This window comes from Varanus komodoensis, unplaced genomic scaffold, assembly GCF_004798865.1.
Source record: "Varanus komodoensis strain SLA01 unplaced genomic scaffold, ASM479886v1 scaffold1, whole genome shotgun sequence".
Classification (NCBI taxonomy): domain Eukaryota; kingdom Metazoa; phylum Chordata; class Lepidosauria; order Squamata; family Varanidae; genus Varanus; species Varanus komodoensis.
The window spans coordinates 78,593,747-78,615,780 of NW_025335268.1; the positions used below are offsets into that span (position 1 = coordinate 78,593,747).

A 22,034-nucleotide genomic window follows, 5' to 3' on the forward strand; every position below is an offset into this window, starting at 1 on the left:
AATAAAAGCTCTGTCTGCAAGTACCCTCTGTCAACATTGAGGGTGCAACTTCTGGGTTCCTTGGAAAGTGTCTTTCCATTATTAGTCTAAAGAAATGAATCACAGTCTTCAGACAGAAGCACCAGCCTGTCCCATATTGGCTGGAAGTAAATCGTAGGCGCATCGCTCTTGGGGCAGAAACGATCAGAGCAGGCACGTGTTGTGCGTGTCTCTGACTCGCCTGCGCTGTATCAGACTGCAGGCAGGAAGCTATTTTGAACCCCTGCCTTTCCATATAAAATAGGTTATCTAGCTGTTTCTAGTAAATGGCAAGAACATCATGCTGTCCAAAAGAAAACAACCACATGCATCAGGGGTTCTACTGGGCATGGCAAAGTCCTTGTGTGAGCCCATAGGAACAGTTGGGAGACCTGCCTTAGAATTCGCAAACCCGGCGGAAAGGATTCTAGCCTAGCCTTCTGCAGTCCGAAACGGTGCGCCTTAGCAGATGTGGCATGTGTGTGTTCTGATCACTTGTTTCTGCTCCCATAACCTGGTTGTGTACAGGATGCATTAGTTGACAGAACTTTTTGAAATTTGCCTTACAGAAAAGGAATCCCTACATCAAAGCAAACAAGAATTTTGTCTGGAAAAAAATGAAATGGAATTTTATGGACATTTGTGTAAAAAGTCTCAGATTCTGACTTGGACACTTTTTGCTTCCCAAAGTATGGGAAATGTACAATATACAATTATGGGAAATATGTATAGTCAAAATATACGATAGATTTATACAGTATTTTCAGAAATGGAATTTGTACCTCAAAACAAATTTTTATATTGTGTTTATTATTGTGAGCCGCCCCGAGGCTTTGGCGAATGGGGCGGCATAGAAGCCTCCTAAATAAATAAATAAATAAATAAATAAATAAATAAATAATAATAAATAAATAAATAAATAAATAAAACCACATCCACTACTGCATTCTTTTAATGCTCCTTTTTGCCTGCTGTCTTTCTGCATGGCTTTCTGTTGCAGCTGTATTAGCTATATCGCCTGCTGCATACAGCAAAAATAGGAAGGGTTAACAGCAGCAACAGCAAGGACAAGAGAGCATAACAGGCTCAAAGCGTATGTGATATATTCAGAGTGATTCAAGTAATGTTTAATGATGCAGGCGAAGATCCATGTTTCAGCAGTTCTTTTATCTGGACAGACAGAAGATGGCAGTATATAAATCTGGCCATATTAACTTATTTCTGCTCTTATTTGTGCAATTGTGTAAACTTCCAAAATGCCAGTAAAATATTGTTGAGATACTGAATATCTTGCCCATACATTTATAGCCTATTTTAATGTTTTTACTTTAATAAGATTGCAGGTATGTTGTTTCTCTTTTCCATTCTGGAAAGAAGACTGTTTGGGGGGAGGGGTCTTGACCATTTCTTCCCATAAATAAACGAGAAACTGCATTTCTTGCAGCTGCCTTCTGATGGTGGGAAAATGGCTTTTTGGCAGAGCTGTTATCCATCATATTGTAGTACACTGCGTTTAGCCACTACTATTTATAGTTTGTCCAATGCCAAAGCCATTTTTTGGAGCGTGCAGTGACTTGAGCAATGTTACTGCACAAATCCATTGGTCCAAAGGTACATTGGCAATTACCCTATGTCAAATAATGACCTTCCTTCATGCCTCCATTTTCTAAGAGACCCCATGGCAGATAACTAAGATTCTGCAAAAACAAAGCAGAACATAGTTAAAACTGTGAGATAAGTACTACAGAACTTCCAGTCCAGCAATGTTTAAATATGACTCCCTGAAAGAATGCATAATAACTTTCAGAGAAGAAATAATTGCTTTAAAAGAATTAAAGCAATTAATTGCCTTGCCTACCAGTTCCAGCAAATTCTTCATACTGCCTCTCAGAAGCCCTGACCTCGAAGCCACAGATGCCTGATTTTTAAGGTCTTCAAAAGCTCCTAAGTCTAAGTGATGTACCTCCAATGCACTAGTGACATATAGTCCAACTGAGGACCAGTGAGGTATGGTCCAGCTGAGGATTGTGTCAGTATACTGAAGCTATAAATGTATGGGAGAACAGCCAGATACGTGGTTCACTACACAGCCAATACGTTTTGGCTGACTCCAAAATATTTAAATCAGGTTTCAGTGACCTGAATGCAAACATACACAGTGCTGATCCCAAAACAGATGAAAGGCAGCATATACTTATACATGTGCTTGAGGGCAAGGAAAGCAATAATTTCAGACACACCTCACAGTGCAAAGACCTTCACCACACATTATAGGCAAAATGACATATTTTGTTATGGGGTGGTAGTGCTTAGGGAATATTGTTCAGCCCCATGGATTCCTCAGCATGGACTTCCTAAGGGGCCTGTTCCGTTCCCCCATTCTATTCAGCACCTACATGAAACCATATTATGAGTTGGGTCATCTGGAGTTTTGGAGTGTGCTGCCATCAGTATGCTGACAGCTTGCGGTTCTATTAATCCTTTTCATCTCCAGCAGGTGAGGCTGTGGATGTACTACACTGATGTCTGGCTGCAACAATGGACTGGCTGAGAGCTAACGAGCTGAAACTCAATCCAAACAAGACTGAGATGCTGTTGGTGGGTGTTTCTTGACTGGATGGGGAAGTGTTCAACCTCTTCAAGACAGGGATCGCACTCCCCTGAAGGAGCAGGTTCGTAACTTGGAGGTGTTCCTTGATCCATCTTTGCCGTTTGAAGCTCAGCTATCATCAGTGGCTCAGAGGGACTTCTATAAATTTCAGCTGGTGGCTCAGCTGTGGCCCTATCTGTACAGGGAAAATCTGTGCTTTCATAATCTTTAGTTTCGATTACTGCAATGCATTTTACATCGGGCTGCTCTTGACGATGTTTCAGAAGCTGCAACTGGTGTAGACTGTGGCAGCCAGAACTTGGACCTGTAGGTCCAAACATATATGAACAGTTCTGGTCCATTTGCTTTGGTGACCTGTATGCTTCTGGTCCCAGTTCAAAGTGCTAGTTTTAACCTATAAAACTTTACATTGTTTAGGACCACAATATCTGCTAATTCCAATCTACTCAGATATTAGTCTTAACCCCTGGGACCTTCCTCCAAGTACCAGCTCCTAGGGAAGCATGGAGGGTAGTGACAACAGGGAGGCCTTCTTAGTGGTGGTCAACTGCTGTGGACTGGCTGGAACTGCAACTGTAATCTTTTCTGCACCAGGTTAAGATAGCCATCTTTTCGGAGGCTTTTAAAGACTTACTCAACCCAGGGAGTTGAGGAGGATCACCAGTCTTTTGTTGTTCCTCGTTATTGTATTGTTTTATCATCTATTTTAGCTGTTTTAAACTTTTAAATTTTCTGCTTTTCTGATATTAATTATAATTTTATCATTTGTTTTTATGGACTTTGTAAATATTCTGGAGAGCTTTACCTGTGATGCAGTATAAAAATGAAATAATAATAGTAATAATAACAACATAACATACCTGAAAATAACATATATGTAAACCTTTATGTTTATATATTTTTAGCAATGGTGACACAGTTGCTCCTATGGACAGTATTAAGACTCAAACAATTGATGAAATCTCCTGAGACTTTATGTGCTTGCTCGCATTTGTAATCGCAACTAATTACTTCCTCTGTCAAAAAATATTCTCTGATGTCCAAAGACAGAAGAGGAACACTTTAATCCTTTTAAATTTTTGCATAAAACTCTTCAAGCTGCTGCTGAAAACACAAGGAATTTGAAATGTTCTTTTCACAGTCAGCTGGTTTCTTGTCCTACATACTTATTTTTCTGTAGCTATGATAAAATTGAGTTGAAAAGCCATATATTGCAATTTGTATAACTGCTATAAATGTGTTTTAATAAGATCTTTCAAAGAACACTCTACTTTGAAAACAGACTCTATATATTATTTGGGTAAAAATGATCACAGAGCTGTTTATCTTTTTGAGCATTATGTACAGACACAATCACATCAACAGGTCCTCTTTGTATGGATGACTATATCAAGATTTCAATATGCTTGTAAGTATGTATACTCATACTTCCATGCATATACAAAACCATATCATTCAGAATTCAGATCTGTGCAAAATGGGTATCAAATACAAATTAAACACAGCCACATCATCCCCTCAAAGTTACCAAAATGCAAAAGCAGTGTAAGAAAAATGACCGCACAGTCTTATCCACATGACACTTGCTGGATGGGATATTCACTCTAAGTAACATGCTGAAATGTAGTGCATAAAAATGCTTGCATTCCATTCCTATGCAAATAGATCTCAGGGACAGTTGTTGATTCAGGATTACAATTCTTAATTAGCAATTGTGGGCATCCCTGATTCATTAAAACAGCATAGACAATTTTGTACTGATATTAGGGAAAGGAGCAGTCACATTCACCCATATTGTAAATGAAATATCCTTCCACAACCTCATAGTTCTGATGGTCATACTGACCAGTAGTACAGAAGTTGTAGTTATCTTCTGGAAGGTACCAGGTATGAAATAACAAGCGGGCAGAATGCTGGAAACTATCAGTAGATGAGAGGCAAAGATCTTGACCTTCATATTTGTTCATTATTGATTTTGAAACATAAACTGATGAGTATGTTTGTGAACCTCAGCACTGAACAGTGCTGGTGTTATGAGCTGTTAGGGACCAAAGGCTGCTGGTGACATGTCATTAATAATATAAATGATGGAGTCTGGCTCTCTCAGTGCCATGAGGAAGCAGCTATGAAAGATTCATTTGCAATAAAGGAAAACAAAACTCATTCAGCTAAGGCTTGGTTTATTGCACAGCTCCTTCAAGACACTTAAGGGAATGCAACTTGCAGAAGCAACGAAAGAGGTAAAGGAAGCCATTGCTACTGTATTATAAATCAGTTTTTTGGGTTACACCACAAACAAGGAAGCACTACCAGGCTGCTGTATAATGGCTACTGCAGAAACCTCCAAATGGAGTTCCAGTTTTATACAGGCTGCTGTCTATCTGCCCTTTTGCAACCTCTTCACTTTCCTGCAAAAGCAGAACTTGTTTTCCTGCCTGTTGAAAATGTCAGAGAAATGTCCCAGTGGGCAAGGCTTCAGTGCTCGTCTTTTCTCACCTGGCTTAACTTTTCCTACTATCACCCTGAGCATCTTGTCACCCTTTCTCCTTTGTTGTTGCTGATTGGATTGGGACTCTGCCTGAGAGGTGTCCAAAGCTCCCAGGTTCATGAAGAGGAGGAAGCTGCCCTGACGCCTGCCTGCTTAATTGGAAATGTCTGCCATTTGGGGGTAGAACCTCAAGCAGGCCTATTCCTGCTGGCCCAAGGTGGGATGGTGATGTTCCAGTGGTGGCAGAAGCAGCAAGGGAAGGTCACTCCTCTAACTTTCCAGCCAATTCTGTGCAAAGGAGTAGTACTGCTTGCACAGTGCAAAAGGAGGAGTTTCTGGCAAGTGCCCCATGAACCTTGGGTGTACTCACCAGGAACTCTGACTCAGGGCACTGCAAAGCAGCCTGAATTCCAGGAAGCCAAGCCCAGGGAATCTGATGGATTTCCATTCCTAAATGGAGGCCTCACACATCCCCAATCAACTATACCTCAGGGCTGTGAGGCAGCAAGGAAAAAATATTTCAATGCCAGTAGTCTTCTATCTACTGCCCAGTGGAGCTGTTTAGGGTTGTTCAGGGCCTACTATATACTGGCCTGAAAGCTGCTGTAGACCCTTCTGAAGTCCAATATAACATACGTACTAAGCACTTCTAGGATAAAATCCCTTGCATCTACTGGGGTGTCAACATTTTAGCAGGTGGATCTGGGAAGGTTCCAGGAGTGCAGTTTGGTCCAGTTTATTGGATGAGTTACATATGGTACAGCTTGAGAATGTTGCCAGGGTACTTGGACAGGTTCATTCAACCAACTCTCTTTTGGATGCTTGCCCCTCTTGGCTAATAAAAAAAATGCATATCGCTGATCCAAGGAGGTGATTAATTCCTGTTTACAGGCAACAGTGGACCCTGTTTTCCATCCTGCAACAGGCCATTGTGAGGACCTCCTTTGACCCAGAAGATTCTAAAAACTTCAGGATCCTGGGCAAGTTCTTTTGAGTGGAAGGCAGCCAACCAGTTCCAGGCACACTTGAGTGAGAATGATTAGCTGGATCCTTGTCAGTCAGGCTTCAGGCCAGGCTTTAGCACAGAAACAGCTTTGATCATGTTGCATATGATCTATGCCAGGAGAAACAGGGGATGTGTAACACTGTTGGTATTTCTGGACCTCTCGGCATCAATACTATTGAGAGAAGGGGAAGTGGATTGCATTGTTTCTACTTCTTGGATTGATGGCTCCATACGGTGCTGCCTGGGGGATATCACCCTGCCCCTTGGATTCTCCTGTGCAGGGTTCCTCAGGGGTTGGCCTTGTCCCCCACTGAATGAGCTCATCTGGAGATTTGGAGTGTGTGGTTATCAGTAAGCTCATGACACACAGCTCTGTTTCTCCTTTTCATCACCAGCAGGTGAGGCTGTGGCTTGTCAAACTAGTGTTTGGCTGCAACAATGAACTGGATGAGAGCTAACAGGAGAAGCACCATCCATATAAGACTGAGATGGTGGTGGTGGGTGGTCCCTTTGACTTGATGGAAGGACTTCAGCCCATGCTGGTTGGGGTAGCACTCCTCTTGAAGAAGAAGAGTCATAGTTTCATCTCTATCACTTGAGCTCAGGTGGCCTCACTGGTATGGAGTCTCTTTCCCCAGGGCAGATTTTGGGGAGCTGCAGGGCAGGAAAATGGTGAAACTGACCTTTCTCCCTGGGAGCTCCATTTCCATGAGAAGAAATTTATTCTTGTAATCACTGAAACCAATCCATCATCATCATCATCATCATCATCATCAATTGACCTGAGTTAGCAATACCCAGAGTGAAATTCACTCTTCAGCTGAAAAGCTAGTAGCAAATAGTATGTCTTCCTAGTCCTAACAAACAACAACCACCTATTGTCCCAACACTTTTGTTTCTCCTTTTGAAATGATGGGTGGGAGAAGGATGTCATGGAGACAGACCAGGCTCTTTCCTGATTTTCAGTATTTCCATGTCCTGATCCTCATCTTTCAGCTTACCCACAACTAATTGCTCACACCAGGGAATTAGGAGCCTTAATTGAGTCTTAAAAATGAAGCCACTGCAATTTGGAATCGAGACACGGCATGTTTTGGTTTTTGATCAACCTGATTGGCCAGAAGAACAGGGGAGGAACACGTCCACCTCCACCAGCCACCAAGAACTAGAGCCTTGGATATGAGATGAGGAAAGACAAATTGCTCCATTTACATTTCCAACCAGCTTTTCCCTGTTTAAGCATTATTATTATTATTATTATTATTATTATTATTATTATTTCTTTTAACTTTATGGGCAGAACTGTTGACATTCAGAGTGAGTACTGAATTAAAAATGGCCTTGAGCAATTCAATGTATTTCAGTCAGTATCTCTAAACCACCAGATTTTCAAATGAGAGGCACTTCTTTGAAAATGAAGAGCATTTTAGCACGTCATAAAGGACAACAAAAGCTGGAGCCTCACATATTGTTTATATACAACTGTTGTGAGCAGTTCTCTCTCTCTCTCTCTCTCTCTTTCTCTCCAGCAGACTCAGAAAAGACTTTATAAGCCTAACCCTTTTAGTAAAGCTTAACAGGTTACAAAAGAGTACAAACCATATATAAAGCAGGGGCTTCAAGCTGATGGAGAAGCATCTGCCCAAGTGAAGAGCTAAATCTAAACTGAAAATTCCTCTCCTTCCCTTCCATTCAAATATTATTAATAATAAAAAAATCTGACTCCACTCACAGGGTGGTTCCTTATGGAACAGATGGACGGAATACTGGACACTTAGGCCTTCCCACCTCACCTGTTGTTTCCCTCCTAAATTCCCTCTCCATCTACTTCTCATCCATCCCTGCAATGCCTGCCTCTTTTCCCACAACAGACTGGTAGTCCTGCTCTCTATGGGTATCTTCACTAGGTGTACTTGGAACTGCAGGGCCACCTGCCCAGCTCTGGCCCTTCTCCTCAGAATCAGAGGAATCTATCCGAGCAGCCTGCCATGCGCAAAAGCTGGGCTCCCTCTTCACAATAATAAAAGTATTCACAAATCCGACAGCTTGTTTGAAGCCACTCCTGTGTGTTAAGGGACAAGCAATCATCATAAATGACATGGGAAGAAAAGTAGTCAGGTAATTTTGGTGGCAATGATGCAAAGGAGAGCTTAGATTCCAAATGTTCTTTCCCTTCGGAGCTAGGCATGCCAGTGGTGACAGTGGCTGCCACTAAGGGAAAAATAAAAACCATTCAGTCCTAGAATACCTGGGCACCATACATCCAAGGGGAAAAAATCAAAAAGCATCCATTACATTGCACCTTCTCAGAACATTTTGTAAACTTCCTATGCTAACATCAATTCTATATGGTCAGTCACCACCAAATGGCATTTTTACATGCCTTTTACAAAATATCCAGATTCCAAATAAGTCAACCTTTTAAAACGTTGCACAAGAATACAACTAACTGATTTCTTTTAAAAATGGAAAAGAGCCTTATCTACCTTATGAACACATTTATTCTAGCATAAATATTTTCGGAGACTGTCCACTTCATCATTAAAATCTGATAAAAACATTGATTGACATAATCTGTTCCAAGAGATGGGGCGAAGTCATCGCAAATAAAGAGTATCCTTTTTCTTCTTCTTATAGCAGGAAGTAATAATAGTGCCATGTGAACTGCATATGTTAGAGGGAAAACTAGAATGGAAAACTACAGCACTGCTATTACTGGGAATTATGCTAGCATATTATCTGTGACATTTATAGATTGATTTTTAAATTTACAGATTTACTTTTGGCACAAATAGTTTGCAAAGAAAAGTATATACTATCTTTTGGCTCCATGGCTTAACTTTATTGGTGCACAAATTTGAAACCAGCAGACATTCACACTGGGTTTGAACTGTACACCTTCAGTTGCTTTATACAACTGATCATACAGCTTGGTGACCTACTTGATGAAGTAGTCTCTCCCATCTCTGTTTGCCGTCATCTCCCATCCATAGGAAGATCCCTGGTTCAAGCTCCAGGTTCCTGAGGGGGGAGGCCAGCCTGAAGATTTGGTCCTGTGGCTAAAAGAAAAAAAAAAGGCAGGAAGCTCATTAACATAAACTGGATTTAGTTAACCCACAGTAACCTTGATACATGCTAGAACTGACACATAAAATGCACTTGTGTGTGTGTGTGTATACATACATACATATATAATTAGGCTTTATATGTTTTTAATTCTAACAAAATTTCCTGCTTTGGATTTGGTTTGACTGAGTGCTCCACCCAACCTCTTACTTGAGAACTTTGGGGGAAAAAATTGCAGGAAGTCTCTTAAGACCCTTCTATCCTGACATAAACAGATTGAATGTTTGGTAGACATGAGAAGGAATTGTATGCACATATATCCATAGGGGCCTTGCTCTGATTGACTCAGGATCCCCCCCTGCCTGACGGATTGGTATACACATGTCTTCTAAGTATGTTGCTGGTGCAGAAATTGCCACAGGAAGCAGGGCTAGTTGATGTGATCCTGCAGCTTCTTCACATATACTTTCAAGGAGGTTGTATGAAGCTCCCTTATTTTAGAGCCATACCATGAGAAATAGCCCTAGATTTGGTTTGCACAAATGTAAATGCCACCCAGCTTCTTTTCCAGTATATGTCTTCCTCAGTGTTCTTCTGCTTTCCAAGTATTAGTCATCCTAGACCCTTCCTGAAGAATAAATGGATGAATGAATCAAGGATATATTTTTCACACTAGCTCAATCCAGATGCAGTATGTGAAAAGAATTCCATGGAAAATAATTCGCTTTCTCTTTTTGGTAAGGTGTTTCTGGTATTGATTCATTTTACAAGGTCTACTGGAACTATGAAACTGCATTGGGCAAAATCTAAACTTCACTTTCAGTTAAATCTGAATGTTCTCGATATGGGAAAATAAAAGTATAGAAACACCATATTTACTGAGCAAAAACATTGATACAGTTTAATGTAACATAAACTACAATGGCCTCTATTCTTCACATTCTTAGTTAATAGTTACTTTTCAGGCATTCACTCTGGATTTTCCCTTGCAGTAGCAGGATTATGTTATAATCTCCTTTAAAAGCAACCCTTTGAACACCACAGAATGCTATTAGGATGCTACAAGATATGTATGATACATTTTCACACTGTATAAACCTCAAACTAAATAAAGTAGCAACACTATTCATGCAATAATATAGGATATGTTAACAACTTACATAAAACCGATGGATTGTGGGTAGAAATTCCTATAGGCACAAACAACAGCTTTTCTCCCCACCCAGCATCTATGCATGTCTATGGAAGCTCACAGTTAAACACCTATGCATTGTAATAGCCTGGGGATGCCTGTAACATGCCCATCCAGACCTCCATTGCAATACTGTTGTATCATGTTAAGGGAGCATTATCATAAGTATAGGACAGATAGCATAGCTGAAAGTCATGCTCCATATCTTAAGCTCCAATCTTATTGGAACAGCTTATTCTTGCCTGCCTGCTTCCAATTGTGCACTGGTTATATTTGTGTACAAGCACCCCTCTCTCTCTCTCTCTCTCTCTCTCTCTCTCTCTCTCTCTCTCTCTGTAGATATAAAAGGGCTTCAGTTAGATTATACGTGATCGTTTTGTTCTAAAGTTTGTGATCTTCTATTTTATCTCCATATTCCTTTCTTCTGTTATTCAATTGTAAGTTTATTGGTTTGACCTTGCTGCAGAATTATCTAATTTTTACAAACAAACAGATATCAAACATCAAATGTGTGGTGGCAAATCCAGAACCATGGCTATGTCCAGATACATCCATGAAAATATATGTGCATCTAAAGTGTGGCCGTATGCAAAGTCAGTCCTAAAACATAATGCTTCTAGTTGATGTTGTTGATCCAGGCTGCCATATAGGCTGCCATGCTAAACGTTGTGTTCAGACTGCTATGTAATAAATCGATCTTTTACATTGCTATTTTGAAAGCAGTCTTGAGGCCCAATCAAACTTTCCTCTCACAACAGAAGATACCACATGCTTCTCTCTGTATTCCTATCTCTACCCATGTTTCTACCATGGGGAACGATGGTGTTCCAGGGACTCCTGTACTTCATTAGTTTTCAGATGTCTTGTTTCCCTAGTAAAGGCAATGTCTTTGCAAATGGCAGCCATTGCGAAAATAGTCTTTCTCACATACTCAATACACATGAGGACTGTGCTCATCCCCGTCTTACTTGGTCCTAATCCAAAACAAACCTTTAAGATTATTGTTGCTAGAGAAGCTAAATCATGGAAGAATCTACACCATGAAAAAACCTCAGTGTTAGTAGTAGTCAATAGCATTTACTACGTATCATTTATCTTGCAAGAAAATGTCAGTTATGTCTTTTTAGGCAGCTGGAAGACAGGGAGAGGCAGGATTAAAAGGGAAGCAGCATACCAAAAAAAAAACCCCACCTTACTGAAATGCTTGCAGCGCAGAGCAATGAAAACCCTACACTAATTCTTCTTTAATTATTCCAACATGTTTTAAATTGGAAACTGTCCTGAGAGCCATTAGGCTAAATTGATGCAGCACAGAAATGCTTTAAATAAATAAATAAAGGGCCTGCGTTTTTCCTATTCTAAGATGACGTGCTTGCTCACTCTCATGGCAAGAATCTAAATCTATTTTAAAGAAAAGTGAAAGTGGGAGGGTTGAAGTTAGTTGGATCCATACTTCCCCTTGGGCAGGATTCTCAAGGGATAGATGGCAAGCCGAAAATAATATGTATGAAATCTAATATTCTTCATTTTATCCAGGGGCATGGTATACTACAAAGCTCTTGTCTCATTTCCTGCTGCACTGACCAGATTTAGATTTGGCCTCATGTTAGACAACATCTTCAGTTCTCAGGATGTCCCAGTTGAAAAGGGGTCTAAACTAGAAGGTTTAGCCTCAGGCCATAGTAGCAGGCATTCATAATCTTGTGCTGGGAGATACAAACACTGGCTGTTTCTTTCCTCAAAGGTGATCAGCTCCTCCGCTAATGGCCCATTTCCACCTTTAATTGTTGACTTCCTGCTTTCATTCTTTTCCCCAGACTCCTAGTTCTCATGGCAAACAACCAGGGTAAAGACAACTCTCCAGTGGTGTCATTAGGCTTTGGTCTGAACACTGATTCTGAAAGAATGCCACCAAGCTTGAACTCCTCTTCCTCCTCAATGAGAAAGGTGTGTTGGGTGGCTTGTTAGCTCAGATGTTGTTTTCTGCCTTCATAGATTGCTTTATTTAGTATTGCCTAGATTCCTCAGCAGCTGTAAGTATCCTAAATATGAATACTTCTCCTCCTGTCTGTGGCTTATTGCTGGGATACTCCCCAAATTGTTGCTGTAGCAGCTGTTTGGCTCCTTGGATAAATTTGGCTTAGGTGGACATGTCTCTAAGGGTCTTGCTTGGGTCCACAAGTTCACAATATTCAGCCTTGAGCTTGAATAGTCTAGTCAAGTCAATTTCACATGCAGAACTTATCTGAATGATCTAGTCAAGTCAGCTTCATGTTGCAAAATGACTTGTAGGCTTGATTTTTCCTGGTTGTTAGCTGGTTCTAAAAAATGTGTTTTAACTGAAAGCCTTGGCACCATTCCTCCACAGTCTCATTTTTAATTTTTCTTCCAATATTTTTATTTCCTTAAATCAAATTTCACAAATATGCAATTAGTTATTTTAAAAAATGAAAGAAAATCACAAAGGAGTATTCCCCAATTAAGCAGCTAATTGTGGTATGAAAGTGGTTAGGAAAACTTCTTTCCAGCAGAGAATAAAGGCTCAGAATTAATTAGGCTCAGAGAACCATACAGAGAACCTAAAAAGGCTCAGAGTTGCTGAGAACCATACAGAGAGAAGCAGAACAGAGGACATAAAATGCTTTCCTGCAACTTTGTTTGCTAAAGAAAAAAAGTCAGGAGGAAAAACAAATAGAAAGAGGCAAGCCCGAGGGGATGAGGTAAAAGCTCTCCAGAGGACTGTCATGCAAAATATGAAATGCAAGCCAGGCAATAGAGGAAAGGGCCATTGCTAATATATCTCTCCTTCCCCTGTGGCTCAATCATGCATCCTCCTGTCTGAACCTTCAATGAGCTCATGTTGCTAATCTTATATTTACCCCTTAATGGATGCCCTGAAGTAAGAAGAAAATGGAAGAGGCAATGGAAAAATCTAGGAAGGTTCAACTGGATGGTAATGGGTCCTTGCAGATAGGAAGTTCATAGCATATTAAAGTTAAGGTAGGCTAATAGTCAGAAGCTAAACATATCAAAGAAATCAGCTAAAGCACACTCCTGCAGGATTGTTGTTTTCTTCATGCAGCTAACTTGCCCTCACTTATGAGTTTCACACTTGCTCTTTTACATTTTTAACAGGAAAAGCTAAAAGATCAATAGATATTTTTTCTCTTCAGCTTATGGTTTAGGATGATGCAGATATCATGTAATCGTCCAGCCAAACAATGCTGCTGCAAACTTGGTGGGACTGGAAGGTTTTAGTCCACTGCCTATAGTCTACAGCCTAGTCTAGCCCATTACTTTTTATTTATAGGTAGCCTTTAGAGCATACCATACTCTTCTCAAATCTTTGACCGAGAGATGGTTTCTTTGGCTTTCTGTAGTAGCAGACTCTGACACTTCTAGGAAGTTAAATTGGCTGAATGATTGTATTACTTCTGTTTTTTTTTTTTTTTAATAATGCTATGGTTCTTACAACAGCATTGTGAGAAGCTCACTTCAAACCACAATTCATTCCACAAACCACACTTCATAGCTGGTTCCTCATGAATGAACCTTGTGTGTGAATCTGTTGGGTCAAAAGTGGATGGTGCCCGGCCACAATGAATCATCCTTTGGATACTGCTTGTGATAGCATCACGGTCACAATAGTAAAGCAGAGTAGCCAAGAACCTAGATTTCTGAACATACGAGGGGTCTGCAAAAAGCTTTCACACTTTCATATTTTATATTTTAGAAATGTAAGTTGGTATGACACTGCAAAATTGCATTGCAAAGGAATATGACTCTGTAGAAAAGTGATGTAATTTAATTTTGAAATTCTTAATAAATAGAGTTTTTAAAAATGTGGAAACCTTTTAAACAACCTGTGTAAAATTCATGCTTTTGGTAATAAAATAGTACAAATTTACCCGTTTACTTATAGGTATATTTCATTTTGTCCAAGTGAACAAAGTATGTTTAGAACTGTAGAAGCCATTTCACCTTGTGTTGAAGGACTTCCTGATACCACCTGAAGGTCCTTCAAAAATGCCCTGTGCTGAAAGCACAACTGAAAGATCAATGTTGCTTAATAACAAAAATTACCAATATTAAAAGCAAAAGAAGAAAATGAAACTGTCTTGTGGAATAAGATGCAGAGAGGCAAGCAGAGAAAAAGGCAAAGACAGAAAAGGCTGAAAGTGTCATTGTGCCTTTGAAAAACAAGATTTCACTTGGTGTTTTATATTCCCTCAATGTAATCTTTAGTTATGGTCCAGCCTTTAATATTTATAACCATATAAATTATGAAGCAATTCAGCTATTTAAACCTATGGCAAAATTCAAAGTATCTGTAGGTGTTGCACAAATATTTCTGTACTGAGGAAGAAGACAGGATAAAAATTATACTGCAGAGCAAATACAACAAGATTTAAAATGGTTTTTTTCCCTTCCTCTTTTTTTTTTTTTTTTTTTTTTTTGGAGGAGGGGGTTGGGAAGCACTAGAACATCAAATAAACTATAGATAGTTTTAACATGGAAGCACAACTCACTTGGGGAAGAACAACAAGCAGCATGATAACATTCGCAGTGTTCGATCCAGCATCATACTCAGTAGGGTGCAAAGTGCCATGGTTCAGACTTTCTCACATTTTAGTAGACTTGGTTTATCCCCTAGAGTTTAGAGATTTCCCCAGGGAACAAACAATTGATTTCCACTGAAAATGTATACAGCAAATCCTTAGGAAGAAAAGGAGCTTGCATGCTAGGAAGCTGGTCATGACAGACTTGTAATGGGGACTTATTAATCCTATCAAAGGAAAATCCATGGCAAAAATTTTTCTGTTTAAGGCTTAGCATTTTCAGTTCGATGACCATGACCATAGAAAAAAATTTCTAGCGCTTTGCTTTCATGAAAATACTAAAGGCACAATTTGATAGGAATGCCTCTGTGACTTGCATGGCAAACCCAAGTAACCCTGCTTTGTTGCTGTGCAAGGGTGGAGTATTGAAAATATTCTTAGCCTTAAAAATTTAAAGAACCTTGCTAGATCAGATCAAGGATCTGCCCAGCACAGTGATTGCTTGCCAGGTGCTTCCTGCATATGCAGGACATGAAGGGAATAGCCTTCATCCTTTTCCCTCCTCTCAACAGTAGTTCTATTCCACTATCAAGGCCAATAGCTGTTAGCAGACTTAATCTCCACCTCTCTTGGCACAATGGCTGCATATTTTGCACTTAGCTATGCACACCTAAGTTTGACTTGTCTTATGACAAGCAGCCGTCCGTTCTACACCTTCTTCTAGCACATCTGGAATACCTCTGTCTTTCTTCTTTCAGTCCAGGGCTACTGGATTACTCCAATGACATTTGGTATAATCTCTTTTTTACTTCTGCTTTCCCCTTGGCCTTACCAGTCCACAATTGAAACCGTCCAATCATATAAATCACTCTATTACAATCATGCCAAAAGAACTTCCTCTGCTATGTCCACGAATTCTTTTGGCATTTAAGCACAGGCAACTGAATGATTTTGTGTGTGTGTGTGTGTGTGTGTGTGTGTGTGACTTTATATTGTGTTCATTTTCCAGGTAGAGGGATACTGACAACGGGGGGGGGGGGGGGGCAACCACCCTTCCAAGCGACATTCCATATCTTTCTTCTTGCAATCATAAATCATTCCCTTTCTCCTGGCAGCTTTTGCATGGAAAAGGCTTTTTCAAAGCATTGTTAAAAATAAAATCAAAATCCCAGTATCAAGATTCTGTTACTACCATTTGATCAATATCTAGTTAGTTCTCAAGTTGCTCACTTTAAGACATCTTGAAAAAATATGAAAACAAAGCTGCCCAAGTACTTAATATGTTTCTGTCTGAATGATATTCAGTGTCTAACATAATGCAGAGAAATTTTGGATCCTGTGCATAAAGAGGTGACCACTGCATGTGCCTGATAATAAAGATGATTTGTTTGTTGTGCTTTATCCAAAGCTAGTGACAATACTTGGAAATGCCAAATGGCAGTTTAGATAGTGTTTAGAGACTACCTCTATGATCTACACACTGGATATACAGTTGATGTAAGTGTGCATGTGTTGATTGCAATTAAAGTTAATTTGCTCACTTAAATTACTGGTCAACCTAATACATGGTTGGAAAGATATAGAATAAAATAAGCTTTTTCCCCTTTCCTTTTCAAAATACAGCAACATATGCTCTATGATTAGTTCTCTCTCCTCCATTCCCACCTCATTTTTCAAAACTATGGCAAACATGTTAGTTTAAAAAAAATAAAGGAGGAAAATAGGTTTTTCAATTCATACACCTCCTAAAATGAAATTGCACCTCATAAATCCTTTCCACAAACTTGCCTTCTCCAATCACTGCTTGGTGCTCTCACATAATTTACTGATAGTAGTTTGGATCAATAAGACCAGAATTTCTATAAAGAGTAGATTTTTGTTTTGCACTTCTTCCAACTACAAGCCTGAACATGTCTTTTCTGGGGAGATGTGTGTGTTTCAGGTGAAGGTTTTATTTTTTGATTCCACAAAGACAATTTCGGAAGAATAAAGGTCTTCCACCCAATGTTATGGAAAAATAATTCCTAGATAGTTTCTTGATATCTTATTAATTGGACAACAGGGATTAATATTGATGGATGCTTATATCTGAAAAGAATTAATCCCATTCACCCCTTCATGGATCACTGCCTTGCTGTGGCGAAGGGGCTTGCATAGCACAATGAAGCTATGAGCTATGCTGTGCAAGGGCACCCAAGATGGACTGGTCATAGCAAAGAGCTCTGACAAAAGGTGATCCACTGGAGAAGGAAATGGCAACCCACTCCAGTATCCTTGCCATGAAAACCTCATGGAGAGTTCTCTTGGACTGCAAAGAGATCAAGCCAGTCAATATTAAAGGAAATCAACTGCTCTTTAGAAGGCCAGATCCTGAAGATGAAACTCAAAATACTTTGGCCACCTAATGAGAAGGAAGGACTCCCTGGAGAAGAGCCTGATGCTGGGAACAATTGACGCAGAAGGGGATGGCAGAGGATGAGGTGGCTAGATGGAATCACTGGGGCAGTGGGTATGGGCTTGGGTGGACTCTTGAGGGATGATGGAGGACAGGAAAGCCTGCAGGAATGTTGTCTATGAGATTATGATGGGTCAGGCACAACTTTGCAACTAAACAATCTCATGCAGCCCACAAAAGCTCAAGTCATAATTAACCAGTTATTTTCTAAGGAAAGATCTAAACTGCAAATGTTTACCAGCTCTGAGCATTTGGTTATGAATTTCCACAAAGTATTCTGAGAATTGCAATTCTTGTGATGGTACTGCTAGTTTAACAGAGAACTGTCAATACTGACCCAAAACCCACAATTTCCAAAATTCAGTCCCTCACAGATTCCAAGATCCCTCTCAGCACAATGTCACAGCTTTTCCCTGAGGAAAGGAAACAAGTGCTGGAGTACTTCTAGCCTTTATTCAAGAGTGCCTTTAAGGAAACAAACATTATTGATAAAGCTAAGAATTCAACTTTTTAAAAAATGTGAATAACATCACAGTTCACTTCTAAGCTAAGATATTGACTGATGCATGGAATACCATATAAAAATGCAGAACACTTACATAGATAGGCATGGGGGGAAGAATCAGTATTTGATGTGTGAAGGCTTCAGCAAATGAACTGCTTCTGAACTGAAGAAAAATGCTTTGAATGATTAACCATGAGGGAGCATTAATTTTCAGCAGTTCATTCTCTGCTGCATTGCAAGGAATGGTACAGTTAACAGACTGTTTTCACCTTTGGAAGAAGGATGACAAGCTAAAATATTCCTTTGGACACCAAACATCACTTTTACCTAGCAGAATGATTTACCCTACAAAGCTGTGGATAGGTTTTGTATCCTCACTGAACGAATATAAGATTAGCAGGGGGGAAATGGATGCCTTCAAATTACTGGATTTATTAAGTGCTGTTAGATCCTGTCATTCAGCATGGGGGAGAGAAGGCATGAGGCAGGACAGCTAAATTAGAAAAAGGCAATGAAAAGGTGGGATTCTCAGTAGCTTTAAAGAAAAACTAAATAAAATATGGAAGGCTTCTGGATCAGTTGCCATCTCAGATAAGCTCTCCTGTAGTGTTTGTGATTTAAACAAAATAATTGTGTTTATTAAGTGAATCTGCACTGTGAAATTAGGAGTTTCTATTGATTGCTTCTGATTCCTGCTGAGAACCTACATTTTTTGTTTACTTCCTAATTTATTGTACATGAAATTCTTTAGTCACTGAAAGAGTTTTATATAAATGTGAAGCATTCCTAATCTGTTTATATCACATTTTTGAGTGCTTTAATCATGTACGCTGATCCTCGTGGAATCTTATCTAAAATATAGGTCTGTGTTAGTATTCCTAGTCTGTTGTTGCACTGGCTGTATTACTATTCCCCAGCCATACATGGGAGGTTGCCATGACCAAGTAGAGATTTGAACTGGAAACTTCTCAGGTCATAGTTTTGAATTCCACACCAGAGTTTCTTTTATTCTTAGGCCAGTCACTTTTCCCAGGGGAAAAACAGACTTAGCCTAGACCTCTATCAGCTTTAAATAGGGAACATTTTAAAAGAACTCTACAATTTCTACTAGTGAACTTCTTTGGGTACCTCCTTTGGAGTCCAGGACTGACACTAAATCAGATATTAATGCAGTAGTATTGTCTGAAACAAAAACTATAGTATATAATATATAGTATAGTATATAGATATAGATATAGATATAGATAGATAGATAGATAGATAGATAGATAGATAGATAGATAGTAGAATTATCAGTATATTCACAAACCTACCAATTCGGGAACATAAGTTGTAAGAGATGCATTAAAATGTTGTAACATAGGAATTTCCACTGCAGAGTGAAAATGTAGGTCCCAGTCATTCTCTGCCAACTTTTGTCTTGTTGTGGTTTGTTTCCCACTTAGTCCTTCTGCCTGCTCCCATAATATATCCCATAAGCCTTTGCAGCACTCTAATGAGGGCAAATGTGCCCATTAGTGGAGTATATATTGTGCATATTATTTTTTTCACCTTCAGGGAAATGTACACATATTTAGCATTTTTTCCATATTCAGGTAGATTTTCACAGATATAACTGTTTTTTATTATCCTATACCTTATTCATATACAATGGCACCTTGGCTCGCAAACTTAATCTGTTCCACGACTCTGATCACGACCCAAATTGGTCGTGACCCAAGTCAAATTTCACCATAAGGTTCAATGAAAATAAGGTTAATCCGTTCTGTAACCATTTTTTTTTTATCACAAAAATTAAAAAACAACAAAGTAACAAAGAACAACAAAGATCACAGCCATCTTCCCCCACCCCCCAAGCACGACTGCGGCCATCTTCCCCCGAGCACGCGCGTGATCAAGAAGCCTGTCTTCCCTGCACGAGCGCGACCGCGATTGCGGCCATCTCCCCGCTCCCCAAGCATGAGAGTGATCACCACCCAATGCAAAGTTTGCGACCTGAGGCAAATATTTTCTGAAATTTCTGTTCACAACCCGATTTGGTCATGAACTGAGGTGTTTGTAAGCCAAGGTACCACTGTGTTTAGTTTAACTTCAGGGAGATTTGTGCATATTTGCTAAAGCAGACTAACTACTGTGCTTTACAAATAGGTGCAAATCTCCCCAAATGTTAACGAAAGTTAAATATGCACTTACCTCCCCAAGAGTAAAAACTGTTGAATTTGTCAAAATCTCCCTGAAGGTGGAAAAATAATATTTAATATGTGCAAATCTTCTGGAAGTGAAAAACATTAAATTTGTGCAAATTTTCCCAAAGGTGAACAAAGATGAAGTGTTTGACGTCCAGGGAGCTAATGAAGTGGAGAAATAGATTCACGAGCACGGGTTCATGATGTAATAATGATGATAAAGAATGGCTGCATTTTATTTATTTATTTATTATTATTTATTAAAACATTTCTATGCCGCCCCTTGCCGAAGCCTCGGGGTGGCTTACAACACAATAAAATACAATAAAATACAAAAATAACAACATAAAATTAAAAGTAACAACATAAAATAAATAAACAATATAAAAGAAGTCAATATAAAATATATTTTTCACTGCTCTCACCTGTACCTCTTTCTGACAAGCCATGGAGATGCTGACAGATTCAGACATCACAGTAAGCCATCCTGAAAACAACTACTCTGCACAACCTAAAAATTCATAGATTCTTAGAATAGATTGGGAACAGTTAACAAACCACATTTAACTGGAGGAAACTTCTTTCAATCTCACACACACACACACACACACACACACACACACCTTACAACTGACAGTATCCTGCAACAATACCCTGCAACAAACTTTGGACATACAAAGCAATGATGTCTTCATTATCAGACAAATGTATTTGGGCAGTTTGGGAATATAAGCAGTGATGACTGAACCTAATATATTGTTGAAAAGAAGTGCAAGAGTTGTATTGTACTACTAGCAACAAGCAAGAACTAATGCTATGAGCTTGTAGTGAGCTACAAAAGTACCTGCACAATGACTTTCACATTGGCTTGCACAAGTGGAATAAAACTATAAGATGCAACAAGTGCACATGAGTGAAAACAGAGTTTGAGGAAGCGTTGCACTAATGAAATGGGGCAGCATGCATATGCATCCATTCTAGAAACACCGAAACAGCTTTTCACAAGAATCCCAGAGAGAACGTAGTTTGAAGGAACTTAAATATTTATTGGTGCTATACACAGAAAAGTAGCCCTTTGTGAAAAACATACATAGGGGCATGCTGTGAGGGGTAGATTTTTCAAGGCCATCTCCCATGACTGTGAGAACAGTCTATCACTGAAACAATTAACAAAGTCTTTGAAACTCTTTTTGGAATCCATCAGCTGTGTAACTGGAAAAAAATGGTAAGCCTGAGTTTTTGAGCACAAATGAAGTGACTAATTTGGAAGCAAATACAGTTACTAAAACTTACAAGTTACTGTGGAAGTTCTCTATCATCTAATGCAATCCAAAAAAAACCCCTCAATATTTAATTTAAAGAAAATCTTCAATACCTATTGTGGCTAGAATTTATATATTAGAGAATATTAGGACAGGCAAAGACTGCTTTTGTTTGCTTGTTTTGGCAGATCTAGATATGTTTCCTCATTCAAATTATCAGAAATACAAATTGGTTTTTAAAATCACCTCTTCAGTTTCAGCCCAGTTTTCTTTTCCAGTGTTCTGTGTGAAAAACATTTTCAGAGGCTGCACCATGCTGTCTTTTCTGTTTCCCGCTGCACTCACCTTTAGACTTAGACTGAGAAGGCAGAATCAGCATCAATAATGCATTACTATAAATAAATGAAAAATTAATCGCCAGTCTAGAATTCCAGGGCATCGATTTAAAGACCTGGAACTATATCATAGTATCATCAAAGCCCCAAAGTATGCAGAGTAGCTCATTTGTGAAACAAGTAATGCTCACTGGGTGTATGAAGAGGTAGTGTTTCATGGCACAGCATTAGGTGGCTGTTCTTTTGGGTCATTACACACAATGTTTAGATTCTTGCAGCTTCCTTACAGGCAAAAATCTGTTCAGGCATGCATGCAACCATTACTGTGGGAATGCCTTGGATGTGGGGGAG

The 22,034-nt window shown here is 39.4% G+C and overlaps 1 protein-coding gene across 1 annotated transcript in view; it reads right to left on the minus strand.

Moving 5' to 3' along the window:
- Window positions 1–22,034, minus strand: part of FRMPD4 (FERM and PDZ domain containing 4) — a 349,502-nt gene that overhangs the window by 94,873 nt on the left and 232,595 nt on the right. The window contains exon 2 of the mRNA XM_044449615.1: window positions 9,066–9,182. Within this exon, the coding sequence (XP_044305550.1) occupies window positions 9,066–9,182 (117 nt within the window). The remainder of the gene's footprint in view (window positions 1–9,065; window positions 9,183–22,034) is intronic.